The sequence below is a fragment of the Callorhinus ursinus genome, unplaced genomic scaffold (assembly GCF_003265705.2).
Source record: "Callorhinus ursinus isolate GAN/ISIS: 27379988/994484 unplaced genomic scaffold, GSC_fseal_2.0 scaffold24, whole genome shotgun sequence".
Taxonomy (NCBI): Eukaryota; Metazoa; Chordata; class Mammalia; order Carnivora; family Otariidae; genus Callorhinus; species Callorhinus ursinus.
This window is the reverse complement of record NW_027397086.1, coordinates 20,435,370-20,447,208: the sequence shown is the minus strand read 5'-3', so window position 1 is coordinate 20,447,208 and position 11,839 is coordinate 20,435,370. Positions and strand designations below refer to the sequence as shown.

At 38.8% G+C, this 11,839-nt stretch overlaps 1 protein-coding gene across 6 annotated transcripts in view; it reads right to left on the bottom strand.

The window, feature by feature from the left end:
- The window catches only part of TMEM245 (transmembrane protein 245), a 101,375-nt gene that overhangs the window by 45,345 nt on the left and 44,191 nt on the right, over positions 1–11,839 (bottom strand). For all 6 annotated transcript variants that reach the window (XM_073876593.1, XM_073876594.1, XM_073876595.1 and 3 more), the window contains 2 exons: positions 8,251–8,333; positions 2,363–2,453 (listed from right to left, as the gene is read on the bottom strand). In XM_073876593.1, the coding sequence (XP_073732694.1) occupies positions 2,363–2,453; positions 8,251–8,333 (174 nt within the window). The remainder of the gene's footprint in view (positions 1–2,362; positions 2,454–8,250; positions 8,334–11,839) is intronic.

Here is an 11,839-nt window from a genome sequence, read left to right as displayed (position 1 = left end):
TATTGGGCGCCTGGGTGGCTCAGTTGGTTAAGCGACTGCCTTCGGCTCAGGTCATGATCCTGGAGTCCCGGGATCGAGTCCCGCATCGGGCTCCCTGCTCAGCAGGGAGTCTGCTTCTCCCTCTGACTCTCCTCCCTCTCATGCTGTCTCTCATTCGCTCTCTCTCAAATAAATAAATAAAATCTTTAAAAAAAAAAAATAAAAAAATAAAAAAATAAAAGATTTTATTTATTTATTTGACAGAGAGAGAGGGAGGGAAGGAGAGGGAATGAGCACAAGCAGGGGAGCAGCAGGCTACCTGCTGAGCAAGAAGCCCGATGTGGGACTCAATCTCAGAACCCTGGGATCATGACCTGAGCTGAAGGCAGACACTTAACTGACTGAGTCATTGAGATAATTCACACACCTTATAATTCACCCACTTCTGTGTACAATTCAGTAGTTCCTTTTAGTATATTCAGAGTTATGGGACCATCACCACAATCAATTTTGGAACATTTTCATTACCCCAAAAAGAACCTCCATACTACCTAGAAATCACTCCCTCATTTCTCTCAACCCCCCACACCCCTGGAAACCACTACTCTACTCTCTGTCTCCATAGATATAGCTCCTCTGGACATTTCATAGAAATGGAATCATACGTATGTGGTCTGACTGCTTCTTTAACTCAGTATAATGTTTTCAAGGTTCACCCACATGGTAGAATGTATCAGTGCTTCCTTCCTTTTTATGGCCAAATAATATTCCATTATAGAGATATACCACGTTTTGCTTATCCATTCATCAGTCAATGGACATTCAATGGTTGATTTTAGATATTATCCCCGTGTCTTCCAAATCAGGACATGAATACGTTACAACCTTTGTTAGCAATACCCATCTCTCTTCAACTGTCTTCCCTTTTCGCGTCTTGAACAAAAGTTTCAAACTTATCTTCTAAGTAATTTGAAATTTATTTCTATAAAATCTAAGGCACATTTCTCCAGCTCTTTCCAAACAGGTAAGAATTCCAGAACTCAAATAGAAAAACCAAAAAAGTAAATGCTATGCTTTCAGCAGAGTAAGTCAGCCAATATAGTTCTAGAGGTCTAAAAGGCTTCTGCAATGACTGGATCTTCTTCTATGATAGTTAGGAGATCTCTACCCATAAACTTTATCTTTCACTTACTCAGCAAAATTTTTTAAAGACTTTCATGTGGCATTTGATGAGGTCCCCTGGTATGGACTCAAGAAAATCAGTTACACAGATCTTTAACTTTTTACTCGACCACAATTCCATCCTTAGGTTAGATTACTATACACATGTGTACAGTATAATTTTTAAGATAACTTTTTTTTTGAGATTTTGTTTTTGAATTTCGAACAAGGAATCACATACCAGTAATTTTTTTCTGGGCATACATCTCACTGCAACAAATCTTATCAATCCCTAGATGTTCCTAATTACTTCAATATATTAAAATTCCAAATTTCCTTCTTTCCCATAGGCAATAGTGGGGGGGGCATCCCAAATCTGTGTCATGGAGACTGACCCTGACCTGCAGTAACTGGGCCTTATCCTCTATCCTTCATGTCCTTCCACAAAGCTTCAGACAAGCTAATCTCCTCAAGCACACTCCTGCCTCCACATCTTGATCCACATAAACACACCTTAAAATACACGATGCCTTCTCTTTATTCATCGAAAACCTATCATTCATTCCTTCAAGGTTTATCTCAAGTGCCCCAGTGAAGCACCTGATCCAGTTCTGGGCAGGCACTTCTAGCGTGTGCAGCAGAAAGAACCAGGATCCGAATTCATCTTCAGTTTGAAACCAAGCTCTGCAATTTACTACACAACCACTAGGAATTTACTTAGCCTTGCTAAGCCTGTTTCTTCCTCTGTAAAGTGGGCCAAACAATTTAGACTACTACAGGTTTCTTGGAAAGATTAAATGAAACAAATTGGAAACTGCCAAGCACAGTCACCAGCAGATAATATTTAATATTTACTAACCACCTTTTTTTTTCTCCACAAAGCCTTATTTGACCACCCAATTTTAATGATCATTCTGTCCTAATGCACAAGTAATGAATACCTACCATTGACTGATGAATGGATAAGCAAAACGTGGTATATCTCTATAATGGAATATTAAGCAAAAGACAAACCTCTCTGTTCAGGCTACTAGCACTATTAAATAAATCCTCCAGGAGGTTTACTTTCATTGTATGTTTCTTGTTGACTTATATATTTAAGCCTATTTAAAAAATAGAAACTGTTCTAAAGGAATCTCTACTTACACTTCATCAAAGCAGGAAGCCCCTACCAATGAAGACCCTGCAGAGAGAAAGCCAGAGAGAGAGGCTCTTCCCTTACCTTGTGTGTTATCCATTCTCTTCCATACTGGTACACGTTGTTAGCTGCAGAATTGAGGGCTCTTTGGACTACTTGAGCCTCAGGAAGCCAACTAATTTAAAATAAAAGAATGAAAAAATTACAAGCTAGTATATTTTTAGTGGACTGTGTCAGTAACTCTCAGAATTCCATGTATTTAAACAATCAGTTACTGACAAATTGTTGCTCAGCCATCACAAGCAGATACAAATGAATCTCAGGCAGGAATTCTCGACTTCCAAGCCTAACACTTAATTCTACCATCGGAGAGGCCCTTCAAGCTCTCCTTAGCTTTTAGACCCACTTTCCCCACAAACTCCCTTTCATTCTGCTCTGCCTGGTTTCTCTGCCCATACATATCCCGGATTATCTGCCTTATTCAAGACCAGCCTTATTCTGCATCAGAACTGCTCAGAAACCTGTTAGACATGCAAATTCTTGGGCCCAGGTCCAGACCTACTAAAAAAGAAATGGAGCTGAGGCCCAGCAACCAGTACCCTAACAAGCCGTGAAAGTGATTCTGATACATGCTGATCTAAGAACTGAGAAAGAAAACAAGAAGAGAGAGTAAATCATTGTTTTCAATGGAGATCTTTTTCGTTATGATGTGAGGAAGTCCCGAGCAGAGTTCTAGCTATACAAGGAGCTGCGTCTACAAGGTTTATTCTTCATGCCATGAGAGACGGCCTCCCCACTATCCTGTTAACTAAGCAGACTGTATCATCTGCCTTAATCAATAACACATTACATATGCCCAGTGTTTTCTGAAGGAGAAATATCTTCATGTATTCTTTATTTTTTCTAAGATTTTATTTATTTATTTGAGAGAAAGAGAGAGAGCGAGCAAGCACACAAGCAGAGGGAAGGGCAGAGGGAGAGGGAGAAGCAGACTCCCCACTGAGCAGGGAGCCCTGACACAGGCCTCGATCCCAGGATCCCAAGATCGTGACCTGAGCCAAAGGCAGACACTTAACTGACTGAGCCATCCAGGAGCCCCTCATATATTCTTTAAATTGTACCTCAAAAGGTTGTACACTACAGATGTTGGCATTCACAAATTTAATAGTCCTGATTTCAACTATCCATGACTGATGCCCAAAGGCCAAAGCAAACAGTAACTAAGAACTTTCCTGAGGCCTAAATATGACACAAAATACAAAGCTGGCTTATGGGAAAGAGTCAAGTCAAATGAGCAACATTCTCAACCTACAGCTGTTTTACACACTTGTAGTACTTTATATAGTAAATTGGAAGTGATAACTTGCTTGTGTGTGTATGTGTGTGTGAGAGAAAGACAAAGATGGTCCTAAAGAGAAAGCCAACTGCCACTGAGGGACAAATGTAATGATACTGAGAAAAAGACATTCTGGATACATCAGAAAATGCAATGTCAAATTGGTAATGGTTTCAATCTTTAATATTAACCCGTTCTTGCTACACTTCAAATAAAGTATTTCTGAAACTTTTGGCAAATTCTCAAATATTTTTCAGCAAGTTAAGACAAAACTTTAGAGATGATTACAAATGTAATAATCTAAGTATGAAGACATGAACAGAACATTGAAATCTTTAAATACAGATGGGATTTGGGAGAAATTTAGTATATTTTAAATTATTCTAGTATTTAGAGGCTCATCAGTGCTTTGAAGGGACTGCTGAATATTTTCAATTATGTAGTACGACATTTTATGGGGAAAATTATAACCTCTAGTGTTAAAGTATGAGGATTCACATTAGTATTTGAATAGATTTTTAATGACTAACAAGTGTCTATTAGGCCTGATAAATTCTTGCTGGCTACTATGAAAACACTTTGCCAAAATACTCACACAGGTATCCTAAGAGCCACAGATGAGAGGAGCTGTTCTGAGGCCAAGTCAAAGATCTTGGCTCCGTCCAGACCTCCTCACAAGAAGTGCCCTCTAGGAGACACAGGGCCAAAACCACCTGAGCAACCCTGGCTGGGACACGCTGGGATGTGCTTTGACCTTCTACCAACCAGAGCCAATCACTAACTCTCCTACGCTAAGAGGAATCCCTTAGGAGAAACCAAGTTCCTATAAATTGGACTGGTGTACCCTCATCTTCCTGGGTAAAGGTTAATCTGTATCACAATATGACCTACCAAGAGAACAATTAAAAACAACTTAGCTTAGCCTGTTGGATTCTTCCCAAGTAAGGGAAGGTCTAAGTCACATTCAGTACCATTTTAATGTCATCTCTTAATGAGGGTCATGAGAATCAACAGGCTTGAGACTAGTTAACAGAAAGCAGGAAATGGACTCCAAGTGAACAGAACCATCCAAGACAAGAATTAAGATGTGCTCCAACTTCAACTTCATTTTCTTTGAAGCTCTGTAAAGATGACACTATCCTGTCTTCATATTATTCATCAGTTCACCAAATACACTCATGGGGAGTCGAGGTACCTACATAGGGTGTATAAAATGTGCACATTGGAAATATATAGGACCAATTCCTTTTTTTTTAAGATTTATTTATTTGAGAGAGCGAGAGAGAGAGAGAGAGAGAGAGAGAGAAGTGGGGGGAGGGGCAGAGGGAGAGAAGCAGACTCCCTAGTGAGCGGAGAGTCCGACACCAGGCTTGATGTCAGGACCTAGAGATCATGACCTGAGCTGAAACCAAGAGTTGGCCACTTAACTGACTGAGCCATCCAAGGACCCCTGACCAATTCTTAACTGTATCTCCTCCACTAGGTATACCCACATGAATTTTCTACTAAGTCAAATGCCTTCTTCAGGACAGGAATCCACTTGGGTACCAAGACTACAAGAACCATTAGTATTCATGTCCACCCCCATTAATCTGTTGCAAAAGAATCAGACTTTCCACAAATCATCAAAGTCTAAACAGCTTTTAAAAACCTTCCTGGGTGACTCAGTTGGGTGCCCGACTCTTGATTTCGGCTCAGGTCATGATCTCAGGGTTGTGAGATCAAGCCCCGCGTCTGGCTCCCCACTCTGCACAGAGTCTGCTTGGATTTCTCTCTCTCTCTCCCCCTGCCCCTCCCCCCCCGCTTGTTCGAGCTCTCTAAAATAAATAAATCTTAAAACAAAACAAAACACAAAACTTTCTGCATGGAATATTACACAGCAATAAAAGGGAACACACTAACAATACATACAACACCTTCAATGAATTTCAACAGAATTATGCTGTAGGTATGGCTATAAAGGGGTGGCATGAGGATGCCTGTGGTATGGAACAGCTCTGAACAGCTCTGTATCTTGATGGTCTTGGTCTTGATAGCTTACAGGAAGCTACACATATGATAAAAACTGTGAGAGTGCACACGCACACGCACACGCACACACACACACACAAAGTGCATGTAAAACAAGTGAACTGTCCATTTCCTAGTTTTGTTACTGTATTATAGTTATGCAAAATGACAACATTAGAGGAGGTGGGACGAAGAGTCCATGGGACCTCCCTGTGCCTTTCTTTGCCATGCCCTATGAATCTAGAATTATTTCAAAATTTAAAAATAAAAACAAGCAACTTTCTAAACTACTCTGATCCAGGGCTCCCCAGACTGTGTGTGCCTTCAATACAGTAGTAGAGACAGTCAGTCCTATTGCAACTGAAAACCATACAGAGGGGCTCTGGACGTCTGGACTTATTTCCACTACAGAAGAATGACCATCAAAGAAGAGGAGCCACTGAGATATTAAGGCTGCCAATTTTTTTAACTTCACTCCAGATCTCTCTCCTGAACTACACACCAACATAGGCAATTGCCTACCGGATGCTTCTGCTTACACTTACCATAGGAACCTCAAAATCAACAGGTAAAAAAGTAAGTGAATTCTTTTCCCCACCATATCTGCTCTTCTATTTCCCATCTTGGTGAATCTACCATCATCTGCCAACTTACAAAGCCAAAAACACAAGTAATGCTACATTTCTTCCAACTATATCACCAAATCTGTCCATCCTGTTCATTGCCACTATAACTGTCCACAATTAAGGGCTTCATCATCTCTTACCTGGTTTACTCTGGCTTTTAACTGACCTAAAAGGCTCAAATATTATACCCTGTCCATCTTTTCTCCACAGTACAGAGGGAAAAACTGTTCTAGAATGAAATCTGTTTATGCCAGTTCTTTTCTTCTATCCTTAATCAAGATAATGAACATATCTATCACTCTCAAAAGTTTCCTTGTGCCCCTATGTACTCCCTTCCCAGAGCCCACTATCCACAGACAACCACTGATCTTTCTGTCACTATAGATTAGTTTGCATTTCCTAGAACTTTGCATAAATGGAATCATATTGTATGGACTTTTTTTTTTTTTTGCCTGACTTCTTTCACTCAGCAGTTATTTTGAGATTCATCCATGCTGCTGCATATATGGTTAATTTTTATTTGATGCTAAGTATTATTCCTTTGTACAGATAGACTACAATTTGTAACTAATCAGAAATATTAAGGACAAGCACTTTGAGTATGCTCTGGGAAACAGGAGATAAGTGCAGAGAAATATATTTTGAAAGACATCCTTTTAAGGATATTCAAATATGATTCTAAACCAAGTTCAAGAAACGTCCAAGCAGGTTTTATATAAAGAAATGAAGTGAAATGAAAGGAGAAAACCAAGTTAAATGTCAATTTACAATCCTAAAACTGGCTGAGTATTTCCTACTTAAATTAGTGACTACCTTGGAGTTAAAAAAAAAAAAAAGGCCATACAATTTGTCATCAAATTCAACAAGGTAACATAAAAACCTCTTTCACAGAAGCCAAATTAAACAAGTACAAAAAGAGTTCCTCTGAGACAGGGGTTGGCAAATTTCCTCTGTAAAGGGAAAGAGAGTAAGTATTTCAGGCTTTTGCGGACATAAAACCTGGGTCACAACCACTCAGTTCTACCTGTTCTTGCAGCCCCAAGACAGCCACAGACAGTATGTAAATGAATGGGTGTGGTTTGTTCTAATAAAACTTTACAGAGATGCCTAGGTGGCTCAGTAGGTTAAGCGTCTGCCTTCGGCTCAGGTCATGATCCCAGAGTCCTGGGATGGAGTCCCACATCGGGCTCCTTGTTTAGCAGGGAGCCTGCTTCTCCCTCTGCCTGCCACTCCCCCTGCTTGTGCTCTCTTTCTCTCTCTGCCAAATAAATAAGTAAAATCTTTAAAAACAACAACAAAACTTTACAGAAATAGGTGGCTGAAAGTCGTCCTGAGCCACAGATTGCCAACCTTGCCTCCAAAATGATACAATGTGAGGGTGCTTGGGTGGCTCAGTCAGTTAAGCACCTTGACTCGGTTTTGGCTCAGGTCATGATCTCAGGGTAGTGAAATCGAGCCCTCCATCAGGCTTCACACTCAGCTGCACGTCTGCTTGGGATTCTCTCCCTACCCTTCTCTCTCTACCCCTCCTCCTGCTCTGCTCTCTCTCTAAAATAAATAAATCTTAAAAAAAAAAAAAAGATGCAATGTGGAAACACTGCTAATCTGCCACTGGGGAATTATCTCAATTTCTTAACCTTTGGTCCTGATTCCTCATCTGTGAAATGGGGATTGTCTCTTCAATCTCCTCAGTCACTGTGAGGAACACAGGACACACTGTAGGTGAAAGTGCTTTGCAAATCATAAACATATTATAAACTGTAAATCTCATTTCAAATATAAAGACATTGACCATAAACTGTTCCCAAAATCTTACGTACTTCCCTCTCCCACCAACCCCCAAAACATGCCGTTCTTATGCAAAAATGACAACATTCATCAAAGTTTTTCTCGTCCCATCATTTTCTCTTCCAAGGTAGCTGCATCAGTGAAGATGATTTCGTGAAATGATACTAAACCTAGGGCATCCATTTCTATTTTTGCCAAAATAATATTCTTACTTTGCCCACTCAGGGTGATTTGCTAGAGTCTCATTAATCAAATTGCTTGTGACTTCAATCATGTGTACACTTTCTTGATGTACCTGTATTATGGATAGAAAAGAATCTCAATAAAAAATATGCCCAATTTAACATTTATTTTTCTACACTATTATTGGAACTATGCTTTTGAGTCAAATAATTACGCATCTTAGTTTCAATTAATTTAGAACTCTGTACTGAACAGCTGTTATTACATAATGTCCTATGACCCTCACTATGGAATTTAAAAAGTACAAAACAGCTCCCTGACTTCAAGCTCAACAACTTCAGGAAAAATTACATAAAAAGATACATTCAAATATTTATACATATACACAAGTAAATATATTCAGTTCACACATGTGTCTATAGTATATGTAAGCAACATCAACACTGCATGAGCTTACAAAATTATGACGCAGTGTGAGACATACAAGCAAATAAGGAATTTAGTAAAGCTTTGGAGTGAAAAAAAAAAAAAAACAAAGCCAGCTGAAACTGCATCTCAGAATTTACCTTGTTAAATAACCAACAAAACGAGGACAGAAGTGCCTGGCTGGCTCAGTTGGCTAAGCATCTGACTCCTGATTTCGGCTCCGGTCATGATCTCAGGGTTGTGAGATCAAGCCCTGTGTCGGGATCCCCACTCAGCGTGGAGTCAGCTTGAGATTCTCTCTCTCCCTCTGCCCCTCCCATTTTCCCCTCCCCAAATTAATTAAAAAAAAGAGAGAGGAATAAAAAGAAACAAGCCGGTGTTGAGAAAACATGCTCTATATTTTACTGTTTTTTTAAAAGATTTATTGGAGAGAGAGAGAAAGAGAGAACGAGCAGAGGGAGGGGCAGAGGGAGAAGCAGACTCCCCATTGAACAGGGAGCCCAACGTGGGGCTTAATTCCCGAGATCATGACCTGAGCAGAAGGCAGCCACTTAATGGACTGAGCTACCCAGGTGCCCCTATATCTTACTATTTTTAAATTAGGCATATTGAGCATATGGCTTATCTTGGTATTCCACGTTTACTTGAAAGAACATGATTCTGTTGTTGTCACTTCACATTGGCTGATAGTGTTTTTCAAGACTTTTATATTCTTACTAATTTGCTATCTACTTATTCTCTCAATTTCTGCAAGAGGAATATTACTGAATCACTGGTTTTTCTATTTCTCCTTTTAATTCTGAATATTTTGCTTCATGTATTTTAGAGCTCTATTGCTAGGAACATATACATTTAAAATTGGTATATCCTACTGCAGTATTACTTCACCATTATGAAAAGTTCTTATTTCTTATTTGTCTTTAGTAATATTTAACTACATTGTCTGATATTAATATAATCATTCTACAACTCTTATGTTTACAGTTTGCATGGTATATCTTTTTTCATCCTTTTACTATCAATCTTTTCATGGCTTTGAATTTTTTTTAAAGATTTTATTTATCTGACAGAGAGATAGCACAAGTAGGCAGAGCGGCAGCCAGAGGGAGAGGGAGAAGCAGGCTCTCTGCTGAGCAGGGAGCCCGATGTGGGGCTAGATCCCAGGACCCCGGGATCATGACCTGAGCCGAAGGCAGCCACTTAACCAAATGAGCCACACAGGCACCCCTTCGTGGCTTTGAATTTCAAGGGCAAAACACTTATAGATACCATTTAGCTAGAACTTGCTGTTTTATATCCAGTCTGAAAATTTCTGCCATTTGATTATTTAATTGCTTCACATTTAATATATCCATTGATATGACTGGATTTAGGTCTGCCATTTTGCTATTTGCTTTCTGTCTCACCCCTATTCTTATTCTTTTACTGTCTTCTGTGTTAAGCAACTTATTTTTAGTATACCATTTTAGTTCCTCTAAAATTTGTTAGTGGTTGCTATTTATCTTAAGCTTACCACATCTTTATCACAGATCACCTCAAGTTAATACTGACTTACTTCCAATAAAATATAAGAACTTCATACCAGTATAATTCTTTTCCCGGTCTTTTTGTTCTATGGTTATACATATACAGTTCATCTATGTGTATTATAAACTCTACAATACGGTGTTTTACTTTTTTACTTTCCTTTAAATAGTACTGTTGTTTAAATGGACTGAAAAGGGAGGGGATATAATTTTTATATATACCCACATATTTACCAAGTGCTCTTCATTCTTCCCTTTGGATACAAGTTATTTCTAGAGTCATTGCTCTTCAATCAGAAGGAATTCCTTTAGCATTCCTTACAGTGCGGGTCTGCTATTAACAAATTCTCAGTTTTGGTTATCTAGAAATACTTTTATTTTGCCTTTGCTTTTAAAGAATAGTTTCAGAGGGGCCCCTGTGTGTCTCAGTCAGTTAAGTGTCTGCCTTCAGCTCAGGTCCTGATCCCAGGGTCCTGGGATGGAGCCCCACATCGGGCTCCCTGATCTCTCACTCTCATGTGTGCGTGCTTTAATAAATAAATAAAATCTTAAAAAAAAAAAAAGTCAGTGAGTATAAAATTCTTGGTTGACTAGTTGTTTTTTTTTCCCAAGACTGAATATGTCATTCCAATGTCCTGTGGTACTCAGTGTTTATTATGAGAAGTCAGTCATTATTTGTTTTGTTGTTTTCCTGTGTGTGATGTGTAATTTTTCTCTTGCTTCCTTCAAGATTTTTTTTCTCTCTCTGGCTTCCAGTAGTTGGACTACGATGTGTGTCTAGGTATGGTTTTGTTTTGTATGTATTTATTCCACTCAGCAATTGTTGAGCTTCTTGGCTATTTTAATGTTTTTCATCAAACTTGAGAAGTTCCTGACCATTATTTCTTCAAGTATTTTTTTCCATTCTTCTCCTTCTCCTTTCACTTTCTGGGATGCCAATTACATGTCTGCTAGAGTCTTTGCTATCGTCCTACAAATCTTTGAGTCTCTCTTCATCCACTATTTTAAAAATATTTTGTTCTTCAGATTGGATACCTTCTATTAATCTTTCTTCAAATTCTTTTTTTTTTTCCTGGATCTCAAATCTGCTGTTGAGCCTATCTAGTAAATTTTTCATTTGTTATTGCTCTTTTCAGTTCTAGGATTTCTACTTGGTTCTGTTTTATAGTCTCCATTTCTCTGTTGAGCATCTGCATTTGTTTACGTATTATTAACATACTTCCCTTTAATTTTTGAACATGTAATATTGAACATAAATTTTGAACATATTGCAATCCTTTAGTAACAGAGATATGGAGAGAGCAAGTTGTTAGAAGCTAAATCCAACACCTGCACTACTTAAGTATCCACTTTTTTGACTTTTTTTTTCCCCCTCCAAGTCGCACTTTTCTGTTTCTTTTATGTCTGGTAATTTCTGGTTAAAAAATTGTTTAAAAAATGTGTTGTAGCAACTCTGGATTTTGTTTTGTTCTTCTGAGACCTGTTATTTGTTTCAGCAAGCAATTAACTTCTCTGTAGTTAAGCTGCAAAATCTGCCTTCCCTGTCACTGATGTTTCTTCTCAGTGTTTTTATTTTATTTTTTTTTTTTAAAGCCTAAAGCCTTCTCCTGAGCCTGCATAGCTTAGCAGACAGCAAATGATTCTGGCAGAAATCATGCTCAGATAC